This window comes from Pararge aegeria, chromosome 6 (assembly GCF_905163445.1).
Source record: "Pararge aegeria chromosome 6, ilParAegt1.1, whole genome shotgun sequence".
Taxonomy (NCBI): Eukaryota; Metazoa; Arthropoda; class Insecta; order Lepidoptera; family Nymphalidae; genus Pararge; species Pararge aegeria.
The window spans coordinates 5,605,205-5,626,224 of NC_053185.1; the positions used below are offsets into that span (position 1 = coordinate 5,605,205).

Below are 21,020 nucleotides of genomic sequence, written 5' to 3' on the forward strand. Positions count from 1 at the left end.
TTGGGCCTATTTAGCCTTTGTGGATTATCTCAGCTTCTAGTGGACCAAACTTGGTAAAATTGTATCCGACTATGTGGTTTTAACTGCAAACTTATGATTGCTTTTTTAAACAGAATTTTAAGAAAATGACAGTTTTTATGTATGGCAAAAAAATATTAACAGCTAAAGTATTAAAAAAGAAGATCAATTCAGAATTGCTGCAGAAAATAGATCATCGCTGTTAGCAGAGTAAAATAATTAGAGACACAAACTATTTTGAATCTAGGTCATATTGGAATTCAATAATATATGAAATGAACTAATTTTGTCTATAAAAGAACATTGCCATTTTGAAATGTTATGTATGTGATAAGAAACTAGTCTAATGAGAAAAACAGTACATTATTTTTCTTGACCTAATATAGAACAAACAAGCAAGCATACAAATTAGCAAGCATACAAATTAGCATGCACATTTACTTAAAATAGTATCTGACCCCATAATCAGTAATGTTTCTGACAGTTGCAAAACAGTGACCACTTTACACAACTCCTAATTTTGTCAACACCATACAAATTTCAAATACAGATGACTTAATCATAGGTTTTGCATGAAGAAAACCAGTTGCCTGATTCAGAAACTTATCCAACAAGTTGCTGACTGTTGTTCTCCACTTAGCAGAACTCGGAGAACTCAGAAAAGTCACGTAATAGGAGGCCAGTTGGCAGCATTGCAACAATTACTGAGAGCTTCTTTTTTTTTTTGGACAGACTGTTTTGTTTTAATATTAATTATTTTATAAAAATCTATCGCATTAATCTTATATTTTAATTGGGTAGTCATTCAGGCATATCCCAGGCATTTTATAGTGCGAATCCACCATAAAAAATAATAAGTTATTACAGAAAACTTTAAATTCAATGATACTTTTCTGTTGGTGTTAAAACACAATCTCAGCAGAATCTTATCAATTTTGTAAGGGGTCATTGACAGATCATGATAATGGTGTAACTTTCAATTTAAAAATCACCTTGTAACTCCCAGCGACTACACAGGCAGCTGAAGTATGTGGTTGTTATCATTTTTATAAACTTAGGTAATTGTTTGTTTAAGTTTTTACACATTATCTTTAAGTGTAGTTTTATCTCTCACAATAAATAATGTATGGTAAAGTGAACAACTTATATTTCTTTACATATTTTTTCATAAATTACATACCTACATTTCTTTTTAACAAATTCATGACAGAAATAATTAGCAATTTACTAAAGTAATGTTAATATATTTACTAATTAATAAACACTTGTATTACAGGCACAATCTGTTTGCTGTTTGGAATAAAGCATATTTTATGTTTGAATTCAATATGCTATCAATAAAAGATGAAATTTATAAGCATTAAACTGTTTTTGTTTAATCGTACTTTAATGTTAATAATGTAACCAAATCATTTCTTAATTGACTAATTATACCAAAAATAAAACTCATATTGCTAAATAACTCACAACAATTTATAAGGATTGGTTTACATAACACATTGAAAGGTATACTTAAATATGTGAACTGCTTGGGTTAAGGGCAAAGACCTTTCAATAAAGTGATTTCATAAAATGTTTAGTGGTTAATTGGCCCATTTACAAGTGACGTACAATGTTGCTTTTGTGTATAGCTTTTAAAATAACCTATAGTGCAAATGTATTCTAGTTCACGTCAGAAGATAATAAAATTATATAAAGAAATTATTTCACTAAAGACTATGAATAGAATAGAACTTTTTTTATTCTGTCAACTTTAACAATCCAATATTGCTGCTCAACTAAAAGCACCCTTTTCATGTTGTTATGAGATTAAGAGTCTAAAAAAAAAAAAAAAAAGGACCAGCTACTTTTTAGGGACCCATCCTAAGCTATAAGATTTAAAATGTACAAAAAAAGATACAATTTTTTTTATAACATGGTAACTGTAAAATACAAATGTTATATGTATGTATGTACTAGTATGTTTAATGTTAATTTTAAGTAAAATCAATTAAGAATTAAAACTAACTCTCATTTTATATGTTCATAGAATGTCAAGTGAAGATTCCAATGAGTGTAGTTTTATTGTGAAAGTAGACTATGATTTCATTATTCATATATAAAAAATATGCCATACAGATTGAGTGATAGAATTACTGAAGCAATGTGGTCACTATTTGAATAGAAAGGGAAAATTAATGATAATGCAAAGAAAGGTTTCTTTTTTCGTAAATCATTGTTTAAATGCAAATAATATGTATTTTCCAAACGAAATGCTTTATTGGGAGCCCCAATAGAAGTGAATTAATTAGAAATTGTGAAACAGAATTCTAAAGTAGGTACAAATAATGAAATCACGAATACTTAACCGGATCGCGAGACATGGCATTTGTAAGTAGATCAAGTGTTTTATACATAACAACTTTCACTAGAGTCATTGTAATGGTGACACATCAGTGTGGGGAGTGAAAGATGGACTTACTTTAAATAATTCCTTGAAATAAGGACTACAAGCCGAAAGAACCACTTTGTGGGCCTCAAGCCTGTGTCCCTCGCAGGCCAGGGTGACATCCACGAAGTCCTCATCATCGCGCAGTGCTTCGAATTGAGAAGTTATATTTGCTTGAAAATTGTTCCATCTCAAACAGAATTGCTGGTCGCCACCCAGTTCTGTACCTTCCATTACTTATAGACATAACTCGATATCCCTGCTCATTTAATTGGTTGATAAGAATAGTTAATTATTGAAAATAAATATATCACAGTAACTTGCAATTTCAGTCGCCGTCTGGCCGAAAATCTTGAAAGAAAACAATCAATAAAATCTCGTACCAATATAAGAAAAATAAAACTTTTTAATTTGTCATTCATTTGCTGATGGGTACATTCACTTCAACGTTCCGTTACACGTTTCGATTCAGTATCGGTTTTTTTTTGTTTCAAAGACTATTAGAAGGATTTTTGTTCTAAACGACTTTCAGCTAAACGATAATAATTGTAATTTAAAATAATTCAATTAAAGTTTAAAAATATTTTGAAAGTCATCAATTATTTTAGTGATAAACCGGTAACGTTATCGCGTTACGTAGTATCGGTTACTTTTTTGTGTACCACAGACATACATCTTTATTACAATGATTAGTCTGAGTCGTAAATTCTTTTAACTTTCATCAACGTTCTGGGCTTTGTGGTTTAGGTCACTGTATCTAATCTGTGATTTATTTTTAAGGGTATTTTTAAGAACGCGCTCATCTCAAGAACTACCTGTCTTAAATTAAATTAATTATAGTGGTATTAACATTTGCTCAATCGTTACTATAAAATATAAAATAATGCAATAAAAAGTTAATATGGTTTTATTTGAAAAAAAACTTCACATTTCTAACATCAATGTTATAATAAGTTTTAGTGCACAAAATACAAATGCTTATTAATATAATATGAAACATTACAAACTTATACTTATAGAGCTTGTTCACCTTCAACCATTTCTTTCAAATTTAATAATTCAAATTGCCCACTTCCTTTAGTCTCAGTCTTGATCATCTCATCTAAGGTTCTGAAGCTACCTGGATCAATAAGGCATATTATATTTGCAGTTCCGGCTTCCCAATTTTCTTCTTCAACATTCATTGCAAGTTTTACAGCTTTATCTCTTATTTTGCGTGCATCTTTCCCATGCAGTAGTATCCTGACTCTCATTTGAGCCCTTTCAAGAGGAATCTCTTTTTTTATCAGTGGTATTACATCTAAAGACTGTTGTTTTGCACCTTTGTTAACATTGACTGAAAAGTGAATGTCCTTCATAGCTTTTTCTATAATTGATACAGGGTATGGCCTCTTTGTTTCGGGGTTAACACACTTGTCAGCTACAGTTGTGGCAATATCTTTGAAGAGAGAATCAATTTGTGAGTGCCTTTCCTTATCAGATACTTGTAGCTCCCCCTTTTCCAGTATCTCTTTACATATTTCAGTCTGGTCTTCCTTACCAAAAATCTTTACCAAGTCTTCCTTTTTAGCTACCTGTCCCTTTGACACATTTGTAAATACCGTGTGAGTCTGTAGTACTTCATCAATGTCTTTCTCTCTGAAATGAAATAAATGGAATATTTATTTTTCCACAAAGTATACTGAATAATAACCTCTGACTGCAACATGATCATCATCAGCCTATTCACATACCGTAGCTGGTCACAGGCCTGATGGCAATGAGGGTTTGAAAGCATAGGCCTACCATGCTACTCCAATGCAGATGCATGGGTTTATTTTATTACAGTTATTCATAGTCAAAACACTACAGAGCACAGGCCTTGTTTTAAAATTAGGCCATAGTTTATGACCCTTATCAAGTGCAGTTTGGTAGACTTCATTTGCAAGAACATTATAAAGAACTCTCAGGCATGCATGTTTTAAATTAATAAGAAATTAAGTCCAAAAAGTAAGAGGGGCTTGCAGGGTATATAACATCATATCAACCCAATATCAGCCTTCTACAGGGCATAGGTCTCCTCCCACAATTAGAAGTTAAGTCTGTAGATCACCAAGCTGGCCAGTGAAGATTGGTGAACTTCATACACCTTTGATAACAAAATGGAGAACTATAAGGCATGTAGGTTCCCTCACAATTCAAGCAAGTGATATCTAAATTGCTTGAAACCCGGGATGGGATACGAACTCGGCCCGCCGAAATTTAAAACGAAGTCCTAACCACTAGGATATCAACAGTTCTACAATTCCTTTCCCTTTAAAAGAATTATACCTTTTTCCAAAACATCTTTAAAATCTAAACATTGTGAAATAGCCTGAATTCGTCAAGAACAATGGCAGTATAACAATTCTAGCTCGAGAAGCACTTTGCAACTTACATCTTACTTCTCCATGATACAACTTTATTTTTATAACATGCTATTTCAAATCTTTTACCACCCTTCTTTAGCCTCACAATAGCAACATTTGTAAGGCGAATTTGATTGGTTGGAGTAAAAATTTTAGACATCTTAGTTATTTATACACATAAAATTATAAAATTTAATCGTGAGAACCAAGAAACCGACTCAGAAAGCCAATTGTTTTAAGCGATCGACCAGCGACCTGTGCAATTGACGTTTAAAACGTCAGAAATATCTAAACATTACCACAGACCTACTAGAAACAATAGGACAGACTTTTGTAGCGTAGTTCTCCAGCGTCGGCATTAGGCCATTGATTTAATTAACCTTATGTATTATTTATAAGCTAGCTGCATACGCTAATATCTGATACCCTAATATCTGAAAATTATTATCTAACATTATATTAATACATGTGTGTGAAAGATGTACAGAAAAGAGCACTCTTTGGCGCAGTGGTCAGTGCTGTGATTTTTAAATGTGAGGTCCCAGGTTCGATCGAGGCCAATTTTCAAGTTTATGATTTCTGAATTTTCACTAATCTGAAGTACCTTGATTTTTATTTGGGATAGAGAATGAAGCGCTTGTATATTTTGTAACACATCTAGCAAAGTTTTTAATGTGTTCTCCCTTTTTGTAAATTTAGCAATATGCACTCGGAATACATTTCACACACAAATATTAATTTAAAATACAAAAGAACTTCAAGAGAACCATAAGACGTATTTTTAATTTTTTTACATCGTTTAATGTTCCATTAAACAGACTCAACAAATATTTTATTAAATTGCCGCGTAAACGGTCTTATTAACGTGACGTCATCTATTAATATTTTGTTGATTTAAATTTATAAATAAATATTATTTTCACTATAATTTTAGACAATGGTTTCTTCTTTTTATATATATATATATATATTTTCAATTATTGTGCGGTTGCCTTTCATCTAATAAATAATTGTGATATTTGTTGTAAAATGCGTATTATATTTTCATAACTTCATAATTAAATAAACAAAATAAACCAATTTAACGGTACTTACTGTTATCTACCGATTATTTATACTCTGTATTAATTTAATTATCTTTGCAACTCGACGTGTATTTCGTAAAAGTTGGCCGTCATCAGCCGTCATTTTGTTATATTTGTGTATTTTGTCGGCAATTTTATGTGATTAATCGTAAAAAATGGCAAAATTGGTCGATATATACAATTGCGAAAAGGAGCCCGTTATTAAACGTCGGCAATTACCACTTACTATTTACGAAAATCTAACTGTAAGTTCTGTTGCTCCTTGACATTACCTCAAACGTAGATTACTTGAAAAGTTAGGAATTTTATCATCATGTGCTTTAAGAAGCCTTTAGACCTTTAGAATGCTTGATATTAAAGATGATCTGCATGGCTGTGACTAGTTTGGTTATATTTAATCGATTTCCTAAACTCGATGTGACGTCTTAGAGTTGACCTTATTTTGTGGAAAATTTCTTTGTTTAATCTTTTTAATTGACTACTCTTTTAGATGATTATGGATCTAAATACAATGGGCCTTATTTGTGACAACCCTCAAGTTAAAGGTCGTGAATATGAAGAGTTCATGCGCAAGTACAGAATCCTTACGACAGACGAATTAAAGTCAGCCCTAAGGGTCGACGCCACTGATATATTTAACGTTTTAAATCAAAGCATTCCTTGCGTCGGCTGCCGAAGAAGGTAATAATTTATTTCTACCTAAACATTACATTTTAAAATACCTACTGTCATTTTATAGGTTGTGTTTGGAATTCCAATTATGAAGAATAGTTTTCCTCGATTATTCATTAGCTGTTGATTAATTGTTACACATTCACACACGCAGACATCTATTTATATGATCTTTGATAGTTCTTCAAATTACAAAGATTATTTCATTTAATATTTATATAATATCATTATTATTTGTGTCTTGATGTTTGTTAAAAAGTATTAAAATATAGCCATACATGTTATGCTTTACTGGATTCTTCAAGCCCCATCAACAGCCTACCTATTGCTTACTTCTAGGCCTCCTCTTATCCTTCTCCCACAAGTCAGGTGTATTGTGGGATTGATAAGATGGTCAGTAGGGTTACTATGTATTAAGTAGTTAGCTAAATGTGTTAATTATCTATCTATGTTTCCTATCAAGTGATAATTGAGTTATTTTGTATTCAGTGAACATCAAATTTTTGGTCACTCTTTGATCAGTTTAATTGCAAAAAAGCTCTTAATAAATGAGTTAGAAACGGACAGGCTTAGGATATGTATGGCAATTCTTTGAACATAATAATTATTATGAAATGTTAGTGATTATCATACCAACCTTATTTGTCTGATCCTGCAATGTGTTTTTTGACATATATTATTTGCCCTGCATACTTGGAAATCTGGATTAGTTTAATGTTCTCTGAGGCATAGAGTAATGCTATAAGTTAATCACACATTCACCTGCAATATGCGATGGGACATGAGAGGTTAACACTATTGTAATGAAATGATTTGAACATGGACACAAATCCTCTAGCTTTTTTACTGGGTCCGGGTTCACATCATGGCTTGATTAATCATGAAATTAATACTTCAGCTATGGTTTGATACTAACTCTAGTGACAGTGTTAAAAAAAATGTTCTGTGTTCTGCTAGGTCTAGTATGATGCTGCTTATCAACTAATTAAGGGTAGGGGTTCTTAAAAAGATGATATTAGTTAAACATGATATTGTAATTGACTTGTTCATAATATTGTTATCACTTATATTTTAGATTGGATAGAAGGATAGAAGAATTTACTTATCATTTTAATATATTGTTGTACATCATAATTGGCTAGATGGATGTCTAATATATTCATAACAAATAAATAAATAAAATCTCTGCTTTCATTTAAGACTTCATAGTAACTGTATTTATATCTTCTTTGATAAGCTGCTATGCAGGCCCTGAATTCTTAAGTGTCTAGTTGATGGTTACCAATCAATTGTGATTGCTACTATTCATATACAGCAAGCAACCAGTGTTTGGGAATACCCTGCTAAAAAGTTGCTTAGCTTCTTTGGGGTATATATATAATTATATTTATATACTTTGAAAATAAATTATATACTGTGTTCTCAAAATGAAACCCAATAGAGGTATTAAAATAGCACAGTGGCAGACAGAGGGATCTTTAGGTTGTACTTTTCTATGTTTTGTCAATATTAAAGGTTCAACCCAAATTGTCAATTAGCTTATTATCTCAGCAATTAAAAATAAGGGAACTGCTTGGTTATCTAGTTGGATAAATGTAGATAGATTTATAGTCATCATTTAATTTCAAATCAAACTTCTTTTTTTGACTTCAGAAAGCAATCAGTATACCATTCAAGTAATATTGTTTTTAAACGATATATTAATTGAAAGTCTCTACACTACCTTTGAGTGATTGTATTTTAAACCTAATTTGTTATAGAATGTTGATTTTTAATATATTCAATAGTGATCATTTATACACCGGGATCTTTCAGTTTTAAACAATTATTGTGACTGCATTGGTTGCAAAAAATTAATGTTTCTGTTGTTTCTTTTAAAGTTATCTTATATTATTTGCTAAATGAATAATCTTTATCAGCAAGGTATATCAATGGTTTTTCAGATATAAATATTACAGATAAAAGTCCACACCTTATTCACAGGGCAAACTTTGAATGTGGGTTGAGACATAATGCAATACTTGTTAATATGAGTAATGATACATTAATAACACCACGCTAATATTAATAATATGGTCTAAGATGGCGGCTGGTCAGGTAGCTACTTGTTTGGGTTTTGATGTGGCACGGTACTGGAACGCTTAATATTTCTGGGGAAATTTTGTTAGTAGGGTTTGTAACTAGCCGCTGCCTCCCACCGGACCAGACCAGAGAAAATTCGGAAATCATAAATTTCCAAAAAGCCTACGGTTGTGTTTGAACCCGGGGCCTCAACTTATAAAAAACACTGCACTTTTCTTGGTCATCATGAGGCTTTTAGCAGTCCAAATTAACTATATTCTATTTTCTATATTCACATTGGTATGGGTTATTGGTATGTTATGGGTTAAAAGGCAATACCTGACTTTGTGCACTGTACGTGTGGCATGTGATGGCATGGATTATGTCTAACACCATAAGGTGTTAGACATAATCTCTACCACATAATTTCTACCATTATCAATGGGAGTAAAATGTACCTTGAATGCTTAATTCTAAGCTTGTAAATTATTTTCAGTGTTGAAAGACTGTTTTACCAGTTATGCAAATCAGGACACCCAACTTTAGATCCACTTATTATGAACACAGATGAAATTATGACAATCAGAGAAGATAAAATCATACATTCACAGTCACTAGCTACTTTGTTAAATGGTCACAGGTAAGATTTATAAAATTATCATGTGCAGGGTTGCTATCCTTGCACATATGTTTCTCCATGGTCATGAATCCATATTTCATTTTTTTTTTTTGTTATCTATGTACGGCTCAACCACAGCATGGCGCCTTCAGATTTCCTCAGATACATTTTACATCAGGAAAACAAAGTTCTTGCCGGATTCATAATAACATTTGTTTTTTATTATATGATACCTAATGGTACCAGAATCCTCAGTGCTACTTGTGATGATGAGCAAACGCTCTGGTTGGGAGAGGCCTTTTATCCAGACAGCTAAAGGCTATTGATGATATGTTATCTATGTTAGGCTCAAACACTGAACAATCTTTACTTTATTTAATTGAAAATGTTTTCTTAATGATGACTACAGATGATATTTACGTATACTGCTTTTATAATATATTTAAAATGCATCAAAAAATGATGCATTTTAAAATTGTATTATTTAAATATACCTAAAATACATTATATTGATCAATCAATAAGCTCAGGTTGCTTGTATGCAATAGAAATATTATAAGAAAATGTGGATCACCCACATTTCTTAGTTGAATTACTGATGTGTACATAATGCTGCACTTCCATTTAAATTGTAGAAAGTAACTGTCGTTGCTCAGTTGATCATAATATTATGAATAAATGTATGTGACTTTTCTACTAAGAAATAGAAAAAATTACCTAAGCGATAAGCGGTGATAGCCTAGTGCGTAAAGCTTCGGCTTTCCTTTCATGTAGAGCAATTTCGAGCCTCGGAAGTTAAGTTTCAATTTAAGCAATTCAAATAAAAACAGGCTTTAAACGAGTGAAGGAAAACATCGTACCCATAATTATTTTTATATTTATTTCTGTTGCATACTTTCACTGTCTATTTTTTTTCAGTACTGGCATTGAATGCCTTATTCTCAGTCAACCGAGGTGGAAGAAATCACAGCGTTGCACATTACATTCACTTGAAGCTGGCACAGCGAGGGGATGGGGTGCAACTTCGACCTGTGGGTGGGGATGGGGCGCATGGGGCTGGGGTGGCAGGGCTGCCTGGAGAGCGGCTTGGGATGCGATGAGGGCCTCGGCCCGGGAACACGTCACCTTAGTCCACTTCAACACCCTGCACGACACCCTTCACAACTATCTAAGGAAACACAGATTTTGTGCGGATTGCAAGACAAAGGTAAACATCTTGTTTCATCAATAGTCTGTAACAGCGCACTGCTGGACCTCTTCCAAAGGCCCAAAATCATTATGTTGGATAGACGGGTTTGTAATCGCAGAAGATGGTAATAGTAGCATAGAGAATTCCGCTTCCCACTCTCAGCTATCTTGATACTTCACTCATTTATGAGATATAGCAGAAGCAACCAGGCTCGATTAAGGTTGCATCAATCATTGGATGGCTTACGATGGGAGTAGGTCTGTTCAATGGGGATCTAGACTACCAATAATTGTATCGATAGGTGGAGATCAATGAAAATTTTGTTTATTTTGCTATTCTCCTTAATTTTCTATTCTCCGCGAAAAGCATGAGAATCTGTATGGATTCAATCTTTATACTCCAACAAAACAGATCTCCAAAAATGTACTCTAATTACACATTCACAGAGTGTAAGAGTGCATTGCCGAAGATCTGTGGAGCATAAAGACGAGACTTAAACGATAAAAAAAGTTCCGGTGTGAATTGCTCTAACTTCATAGCATAATTATTTACTATAAGTCGGTGATAACAAAAAAAAAAAAAAATTACCTGGCTAAGTTTGTTGTGGGCTCTTCTTAGAACAGGGCGCGTTTGGAACCCTTGTAGTTTTGGGTCTAAGTTGGCGAACGAAGTTATCACCATCCCCTTACAATTATGTAAACATATATGTATGAACGCTTCATAAGTGCCTGTGATAGGCCTACATGAATAAAGAAATAATGAAATTGAATTGGTAGATTGAATTACACCGTATTACATTCTCATGCTTTTCGCGGAGTATAGCAAATGAAGCTTAATTTCCATTGTATACCATGGAAATCCGCTAAGTATCGCCTACTTCTATCCAATATTTATCCCCAAGAGATCAGTTTTGCCAGTGGATACCCATCTTGACTTATGGTAGATGACACATGCAGGTTCGCTCCTGAAGCGACTACGTGTATACTGCACATAGTATAACAACATCTATACAGTCCCTCTACGAATCCATCTATCTACAAATCCAACCTTGATATATTGTATGCCCAGCGGATGCTATGTGATCCGATTAATAGTTACTTCTGCATTATGGAGGGTAGAGGTAAGGAGAGTCATCTGTGTATATGAAAAAGTGTCGTCAAAATGTATTAAATTAGGATGGCGCCACATTTGCATCAGGGTAACTCTTAAAAGAAGCGCCAAATATAAATATTGTTAGAGTAGGCTTGAAAAATAAACAAGGAAGTATGGAGATACAAGGAAGTAAGGTTATATTTACCAAAATATTTTGTACAAAGTTGTTGAAATTTTCAATAATTAACTACTTTAGTCGATAATGACATTAAATTTTTTAACTCGGCATACTTCAATTCATCTACGATTGCTACATTCATACCATACCCTGTGCATCCACCAGCGCCATTGTGGAGGATTTTTGAACTGTTATTTAGCGCATACACTGGACACTTTTTCAACTTTTCTCCCATATAAGATGACTCTCCTTACCTCTACCCTCCATATTCTGTATCTATACATCTGATCACATGGCGTCCGCTGGCGGGCTCAATCACATGCTCAAGTAAATTTTATACCTTGGTAGTGGATATATTTCTGCCTCCTACCTACGCTTACTCTACGGGGCACACAATATATCAAGTTTGGATTTGTATAACATGTTCAGCGTCGCGTGAGGGTTCCAAAATAACAAAGGCATACATATTTCAATTCTTATTATAATATCTTTCAGTACCTTCAAAGGTTGATATGATGATGATCTTCAAGGCAAGAATGAAAGAACTCCGTGGGATCTAGACAACAGCTCTGAATTTGGTGTTTCTGTTATTGCTTTTTTTTTTGGGGTAAAGTTCGGTGTTATCAGTCTGTTACTAGCATACCACCTCATAATTTCTGCTCATAACTGGATTTGTTATAATGGCGTTGCATAATTAGAATACACGTAATTTATGTAAATGTCACCTTTTGATCTTATTTAAAACGTCTATATTCCATGGGCATTTTATTTAGTGAGTTATTTATTTATCATTTTGATAACAACGGCCTCTATCGCAAATTCACGAATACCAACCTTGATATGACAAAATATAATCTACAAGCTGTGGCCGAGGCTTCGTCCGCGTTAAATTATTTTACACTTTTTTTAATTTATTATTGAACTAGGTTTTACTTGCGGTTTCGCTCGCTTAGAAAATGAATACTTTGCCAGGAAGAATAAGACGCCATTTAAAGACGCTTGTTAAAGCAATGTTGAGTGACTTTTCATTAACCGCTTCCACACCATTATACGGATTATATTGCCAAGGATCTGTTTGGTGTGGATTATACGGATTGAAGAAATTATAAATTAAACCATACAGATTCTCCTGCTGTTCGCAGAGTATAGCAAATTAAGCTTAATTTTCATAATATATGAATGTAACTCAATATATTATGAAGATCTGTATTTGTAATATATTTTTCTAAATAAAATTTGATTGATTGATCAAGCTAATCCAAAATCGACATCTATGTCGACAATGAAGACGTACGAAAGGTAACGCACTACTAATGGAGTATTAATTTTGGGCCGCAATTCAAGAACGCAGGTTCATTAAATGAAATGTTTCGCCACGTGAGTGTTGTCTAGACAACAAAAGACACGGATAGTGATGCGATAAGCTGAAGGTCATTGACTCATTAGACGGCCTTAACGGATCTTAACGTATGTGCTATCGTGCCGCAAATCATTTTCAACAACAGTCTATTAATGGTCCCATAGATGGGCGCAGGCCCCATTGTAGAGAGACATTAGAAACATTGCCTCCAAGCTTATGATAGTAGACGAAGTAACGCCAGAAATAAAACATCCAATTAACAAAATAAAATCCGGTTTAACAGTTTTCGAAAACACGACACGATAGACGATTTGCTAACTCCACGTTGCTCCGAATTTCATGATAAGGCACCCAAAGGCATCACATAACCCCGTTACTGGCCCACTGCATGGCACGGGTCCATGTTAACCACGTAGCAAGAGTAGCAATTGCTGCGGCACGCACATTACCGCTCATCTCTGACTGACAGAAACGCACACGCAGACATCGCCTATAGTAATTAGCGATTTACAACGCTATTAATTACCCACAAAATAGACAGCAAATACGTATTGAGTATTGAATTGTATTAACAGATCAAGGGCTCTTTCAAAGGATTTGCTACGGGCCCCGCGCTTGCTTAATCAGGCACTATTTGAGGATTGGTGGACTCCTCACACCTTTGAGAACATAATGTAGAACTCTCAGGCATGCAGGTTTCCTCACGATGGTTTCCTTCACTCTTAAAGCAAGTGATATTTTAATTACTTAAGCGCAATAAATGCCAATACCAGACTATAATTTTAGTTTCGACCAAATTCAACTTTACATTTCGTGGGCCTGTTCAGACCAACAACTAAATTAACTAGGCGCTTGATACTTATTTACTTAATTATTGTTACCAGGTATTGAGAGCATATCAGTTATTGGTTGAAGAGAAAGAGCCGCAGAAGGAGAAAGGTTACGTCGGTGCGTTATACGGCGGTATCAAACGTTGTTTGCTAGATAAGCACCTACATTTACAAGCCAAAACGGACTATATCGCACACCTTATAGCCAGGGCGGAGCCGGAATTGCTTGGGAACCATCGCGAAAGACACGCCAAAACTTTAGAAATTGCACAGGAAGAGGTGAGCTTTAATTCACACAATTACTTTAGTGTGTTAACATCAGGGACTTGTGAAGCTACAGTGTCAATGCGAGGGAACTTTTGTGCTCGAGCTGCAGTTGAAAACTTTGCCCCGGAAAAAGCAACTGGTAGACCCCCCCACCTAGTAGATTAGAAATTGTCTGACACACCAAGGAACTATTTCCAACAGTAGACATCTATCACTTATCAATTCTTTAGTAATTATGGCAAAATAAGTATTATAACATCTCTTAAAGTTTTTGTTTTGATTTTTATTTTATTTTGTTGTGTAATTTTCGCTTGGTAGTTTATCCCTAAGCAATAAGTGGTTAATGTTATCGTTTATGGCAAACTAGGTTGTGCAAAATTCATTTGTATATGAGATAAAAAAAAAACTACATTAATCTTATGTGTAATAGTACTGTTTGTTGGAAAGCTAAGAAAAAAATAAATACATTTTGTTGCCTTTTATCTTTCAAAGTTATAAGGTAACTAAATTAAAAATAATAATGAGTATCTGACCTAATGAATGCTTGAAAAACAAAGAACTAGTGCCCCGTAGGCTACGGATTCATTACATGCCCTACAACAGATATGGTAGTGCCAGAGTATCAAGTAACTTGAGAGACTGGTAGTAGTATGGTAGGATATTAATGAATGTGATGAGAAGATATCAAGACACGTCAAGTTTGACGACTTGACGTGTCTTGTCTGGTGGAGGCCGTCAGTCGTGGCTAGTAACAACCCTACCGACAAAGACGTGTCGTTAAGCGATGTAGCGTTCCGGTACGATGCCGCGTACAAACCGATTAGGGGTATGGGTTTAATATAACTGCCACACTACCTAGACAGGTTAGCCCGATACCATCTTAGACTGCATCATCACTTACCATCAGGTGAGATTGGAGTCGAGGACACTAACTTGTAGTGGAATTTAAAAAAAATGTTTTAGGTGTTGATATGCCTCGGGATATGCATCTACGAGCGCCTGCAACGCATATCGCTGCGACTGCGCGAGGAGGAAGGCACGTGTCAAACACTCGCCGCGGTCGCGGTGGAGGCGTTATACCGCAAGTTCGAGACCGCGGTCGAGATGAAGAGCGGCGTTTCCAAGCTCCAGCTGTTGTACGACGAAATAACTCAGGAGGAAGTCACACGGCAGCAGAGGAAAGAACAGAAAAAACTCAAACGGCGTAAGAAGAAGGAGCGACAGGCGGGCGAAGGAAAATGCAAGGTGAGATATTGCTCTCCAGTCAGTCCTGGATTTGACAATCGAAAATACTTTCAATCTTCTTATTTCGATCTTCTTATTTAAGCTCATTAACTCCCAAATTGATTCTTCCGTCTTGCTCTCGCTCATTACTATAAATACTCGCGTTAATACCAGATTAAAATATTTTAAACCATTTGCCCTAAGTGTCTAAAAGAACAATACTTCCTTTTACAATCCCATCGTTCGCATGTGCCGCCTTTATAATGATTTAGTATCAAGTAATCGTAATATTGACATTTTTAACAAGAGGATAAATATTTTTAAAAATCAAATTATTAAGCACTATTCCACATAATCTTTAGGGAAATCGTATATATATTATTTTTTAAGTGTTTCTTTTTTAATTTTAATTAACTTTAATTTTATCTTTACTTTCTGTTTAATTTAATTCCAAGTTGTGTGTGTACACATACTTTGGGTTGTAGCTTAGAACAAAACTTGTTATTACTTATATTTAGATCTACTTTTAGTTATTACCTGTTTTGTGTACCTAATAACATTAAACAATAAACAATCAGTGGACGTTCGAAAATCCTCCTACTATACAAGTTTTATCAAGAAATTAGAGTAGGCAGTGCTTTTACGAATGTATGAAATGCACGCCACAAGCGACAACTGTATTCTGATCTATCATCACAACACTGCACAACTTCTAATTTTTGCTATATTTTTTCCCATACAGGAAGCAGACTCTGAGGAACCCGAAGAAAAGTGCCAATGTGAGGAATGTTTAATGGAAGAACGAGACACGCCAACCGACTTGCTATCGCCACGCGAATACAACCAGTGCTACGAAGGGACGTTGCTGCAGTCAAGCGACAGTTGCCACTCGTGTCAGGAGGATTACACAAAACACTGTTCACCTAAGAAATTGGGAAAGCAGCAAACCAAAAACGGGAACCTCTCTCCAAACGAACAGCACGACTGCGGCTACTCGTCCGGAAATAACGGTGGATGCTGTGAGACTTTGTCTGGCTCATCCTCTCTAATGAGCTCTCCGGAAGGTTCCGAAGTCGCTTGTTCCGAAGGATTCTGTAATCATGAGAGAGGGGACTGTTCGGATAATAAAAACGATAAGATAACATGCACTGGTTTCACACTTTCACTGCAAGAAATGCTGGTGAGTATGTGATTGCATTGATTGATGTTGCAAATAAAAGGTTTAAAATTAAGAAAAGCGGCGCGACTTTTTCTTAGGAACTTTTAATCCTTGGGAATGGTAGCACTCAAAGCTAGCAACGAGCTGCGCGGCTCCACCCGGCAGTCGGTTTTTTGGCGAATCCTTTGAGTGTTACGCGGTCCGGTCAGTACGCTATTGCATGTCGTCCCGAGCGCACGCGCGACGCGAGTAATCACACGTCGTTCCGCTCGTATTTATTTCTTAAACCATGGAGTGGCACAAAGAAAAAACTCTGTATTTTATGGGAAAATACAGAGAAGAGGAAGTGTTGCGGAACCCAGCTCATCCAAAGCATTATAACAAACTCAAGAAAGATGACGCTTGGAATATTTTTTCTTTTTAATTCTTCTTCTTAATTTGGATGAAACAATAATTAAGTAGAATCAAAGATACTAACGCGTCATCGCTGTCGGCCAACGGCGAAAGCGGAGCACGAGTTTTGACGAGCATGTTACGCCGATTTTAAAACTCAGCGTACACGCTCGATGCGAAACATTCGCACCTCGTAACGTTGGTCAGTACCCACCTTTAGGAATCTTAACCATCTCGTGAAGTATTTGACAGCGTAAACGTAATAAGAAGCAACGTAAATATGACTTACAAAAATCCAATCAAACTTCAAATTCCTTATTGCTTGTCCTAATCAAATAAAATTAAAATTTTGAACAGAATTCCATAAAAATCGGAACATCCTAATATAATAATAACAGTTAATACAAGAGACTAGTGACCATGTGCTTGCTTCATTTACCACACAAATTATGTTTTCGTGTTATGATTAATGTTTAAACACCTAAAATGTGGCTGAATCGATTCACACATGGCTAGTCCTTATCATGATCATCCACAGCCTATTAATATCTCATGGCAGGGCACAGGCGACGCCTCGTAGGACAGACGGTTTATGGGCAAAAACCCACTATGCTGCTCCAATAGGCAGGGGGGTTGACACCGCAAATTTACTAACACACACTTACTATTACTTGGTCCAACCCGGGATTCAAACCCAGGACTGCTTTATCTGTAGTTGAACAAGCTAAGCACTTGACCAACGAGGCGGGTAATACTAAATATTTAAATTTACTTGCAGGACACATGTTCATCAGATGAAGAGCAAGATACCAGTTATATTCCCCTTGAAGAAGTATTGGAGTTCAAATCAAGAATAAACATAACAGAGAAAAGGCAAGAGCTTAGACAGAACCTTCGGCAGAAATTTGCTCAGTTATGTGTGAATCCCCAAACACAGCCAGTCCCAAAGAAGCAAGGGAAAAATTCTGCATAACCAGTGTCAAAATACTGTAACATTCAAACTGCACACACGAAACCAGTAGCGAACAAAACTTTAAAAAATACATTACAATGCAATAATTTAAGATTTAATTGTCATATAATTATTAATTTTCTTGCATATTCACAATGCTAGATGCATGTTATAGAGCAAAACTGCTTTCCTTGCAAGAAACAAGGTACCAATATTAGTGGACTTAAGTTACAAATAACAATATAGGGACTAAATTGATATTCCAAGAATCTTTTTTAAATAATGTCAATAAAATTTCCAATAAAAATCATACTTCTGAGATAAAATAAATTAAGTTCAATGAAATATTAAAATTTTGACGTACAAATGTTAAATTGAATTTGAAAAAGGAAAAGGTGCTTATAGGATATGTATTTGATATATTGTAACAGTTTATATTCTGTAATAATTATAAGTTAAAATAAAGTGCATGTTTGAATGATTCCAACTATTTATGATATTATGAAATTATAATCGACTGGAATGAATAACCAGCATTTAATATTTACTATTAAAAAATATTAAAAGGCTTTGTAATGAAATATAGTAGCATTTTTGATCAAATCATTTTATTTTCATGCTTTATGTGACTCAGTCTTATGTGGTACACAATAGATTATTTTTGCTCCTTATGAAAATGCTATATCAGCAAATTGTTAGGAGTTACTATGGCTATATTGCCATTGTTATAAAATCTGAAAACATTTGTAACTCAGTTTTAAATATACTATCAAGTCTAAAGTATGTTTTTATTTCATGATATATACACTTTGCTTGTAGACTTAACCTCTGGAAATATTTCCTTATATTAGAGCTGAGAGCAACGATAATCTTATAATTAAATACTAGATATACAAAGTGTTGCATTTGTACCACCAAATCCAAAAGAATTTTTTAATGCTATTCTCCTTTCTTTGTGCCACTCTCGTAGTTGCTTAGCAACATAATTTAAATTGTCAATAGGTTCATCTAAATTCAATGTAGGAGGTACTATTCCATGGTGACACGCTAGTATTGTAAACACAGCTTCTAAATTACCAGCTGCACCTAATAAATGCCCATGAGCCCCTTTTGTAGAAGATACCATAATTTCTTTAATATTTTCTTTGAAGAGTTTCCTAATAGCTGTAGATTCAATACCATCCCCCACTGGTGTAGAGGTGGCATGAGCATTTATGTATGAGATGTTGTTTGAATCTATAAGACCATCTTGCAATGCTCTATTCATTGACAAAATGGCTCCACTGCCATCTTCTCTTGGAGTGGTAATGTGAGCAGCATCACCTGATAGACCATATCCTAATATTTCAGCATACATTTTTGCATTTCTACTTAATGCATGTTCGTATTCTTCTAAAACTAAAACAGCAGCTCCTTCACCCATTACAAACCCATCTCTAAGTTTGTCAAAAGGTCTAGATGCCTTCATAGGTTCATCATTAAATGAAGTACTCAAGGCTCTGAGTCGACAAAATCCAGCTATAGCCAAAGGACTTATACAAGCTTCAGCACCACCACTGACCATGACATCAGCATCACCATTTCTGATAAACCTGAAGGCATCGCCGATAGAGTGGGCCCCAGTCGCACATGCTGTTGAAACAGCATGATTGGGTCCGCGAAAACCGTATTTTATACTTATATGTCCTGCTGCCATGTTCGGCAATATCCTTGGTACGAAAAATGGGCTCACTTTGTTATATCCTATTTTTAAAGCATTATTTGTATCACATACATCCTTCAAGTCTATCATTCCCATACCAAGAGTCACTCCCGTGACCTCTCTTTCATCATCAGAATCTGGAAACCAATTTGCATCCTCCAATGCTTCTGATGTTGCAAGGAGTGCTAAACAAGTTGCTGGCGCCATTAATTTTAAATTTGATTTGGATAATGCCTTCGCTATTTCAGTGTCGGACTCAATGGGTATAATTCCTGCTATTCTACTCGGTAATTTGGAATATTCCTCATCTTTGAGTGCTACTATACCACAATGTCCCTTCAGAAGATTCTTCCATGCCAGTTCTGTTCCCCTTCCAAGCGGTGAGACTACACCTAAGCCTGTAACTACAACTCTTCTTCTATGTGGAACTTTTGTGAATTTACGTAAATGTTTGAGTGAATTCATATTAAAATAGAATAATGTTCTGCAAAATCACATTACAGTCAGACTGACCAGTGGCACACAAAAAGTAAACAAAACTTGATATCACAGAGTAGAATGGTTGAATGACAAATAACATACTTAGGACTTTTAATGGTTATTTTCACTTGTAAAAGAGGTAAGTGACTACAGGATTATGTATTATTAGAAATACAATAGTTCACCTTAACTCGACTCGTAAAAGGATTGGTAGTTCTGGAGCATTTAGTGATGAAAACATAAATCACTAAATGACATCAGTGATGTTTCAGTGATTTAACTTACTTGCAAAAAAGATAATGGAATCCATTCTGACATGAATCAATCTCATCTCTTTTTGTCACAGCACTATTTTCTTTGAAAAGATTTGGCTATACGGTGATATACCTTTGCTTTTTCCCTACGGGGAAGAATAAAGAAAAATAAGAATAACTTTGTACCTACCTACTATGGAGGTATGGAGGGTAGAGGTAAGGAGAGTCATCTTATATGGGAGAAAAGTTGAAAAAGTGTCCAGTTGTTGCGCTAAATAACAGTTCAAAAATCCTCCACAATGGCGCTGGTGGATGCACAGGGTATGGTATGAATGTAGCAATCGTAGATGAATTGAAGTATGCCGAGTTAAAAAATTTAATGTCATTATCGACTAAAGTAGTTAATTATTGAGAATTTCAACAACTTACGTTGTACAAAATATTGTGGTAAATATAACCTTACTTCCTTGTATCTCCATACTTCCTTGTTTTTTATTTTTCAAGCCTACTCTAACAATATTTATATTTGGCGCTTCTTTTAAGAGTTACCCTGATGCAAATGTGGCGCCATCCTAATTTAATACATTTTGACGACACTTTTTCATATACACAGATGACTCTCCTTACCTCTACCCTCCATACTACCTACCTCAAAAAAAAAACATTCGAA

At 34.8% G+C, this 21,020-nt stretch overlaps 4 protein-coding genes across 5 annotated transcripts in view; 1 reads left to right on the forward strand and 3 right to left on the reverse strand.

Moving 5' to 3' along the window:
• Positions 1 to 2,862, reverse strand: part of LOC120624763 (protein tramtrack, alpha isoform-like) — a 30,543-nt gene extending 27,681 nt beyond the window's left edge. Inside the window, exon 1 of one of the 2 annotated variants that reach the window (XM_039891479.1) lies at positions 2,480 to 2,862. In XM_039891479.1, coding sequence (XP_039747413.1) covers positions 2,480 to 2,680 — 201 coding nt within the window. In that variant the 5' untranslated portion in view covers positions 2,681 to 2,862. The remainder of the gene's footprint in view (positions 1 to 2,479) is intronic. The other variant, XM_039891480.1, reaches the window with a different exon arrangement.
• Positions 2,863 to 3,335: 473 nt separating this feature from the next.
• Positions 3,336 to 5,083, reverse strand: LOC120624468 (ribosome maturation protein SBDS). The gene is made up of 2 exons (XM_039891030.1): positions 4,863 to 5,083; positions 3,336 to 4,084 (listed from the first exon to the last, which is right to left on the reverse strand). The coding sequence occupies exons 1-2, from the start codon at positions 4,991 to 4,993 to the stop codon at positions 3,460 to 3,462; spliced, it is 756 nt and encodes a 251-aa protein (XP_039746964.1). The 5' UTR covers positions 4,994 to 5,083; the 3' UTR covers positions 3,336 to 3,459.
• Positions 5,084 to 5,977: 894 nt separating this feature from the next.
• On the forward strand, positions 5,978 to 18,694 carry LOC120624420 (gametogenetin-binding protein 2-like). Its single transcript, XM_039890949.1, has 8 exons — positions 5,978 to 6,163; positions 6,409 to 6,599; positions 9,148 to 9,291; positions 10,189 to 10,477; positions 13,974 to 14,198; positions 15,150 to 15,431; positions 16,153 to 16,590; positions 17,741 to 18,694. Exons 1-8 carry the CDS (start codon positions 6,074 to 6,076, stop codon positions 17,933 to 17,935), a joined length of 1,854 nt encoding a protein of 617 aa, XP_039746883.1. The 5' UTR covers positions 5,978 to 6,073; the 3' UTR covers positions 17,936 to 18,694.
• Positions 18,684 to 20,193, reverse strand: LOC120624421 (3-oxoacyl-[acyl-carrier-protein] synthase, mitochondrial). The gene has a single exon (XM_039890950.1). The coding sequence runs from the start codon at positions 20,079 to 20,081 to the stop codon at positions 18,792 to 18,794; it is 1,290 nt and encodes a 429-aa protein (XP_039746884.1). The 5' UTR covers positions 20,082 to 20,193; the 3' UTR covers positions 18,684 to 18,791.
• Between the last annotated feature and the right edge of the window lie 827 nt (positions 20,194 to 21,020).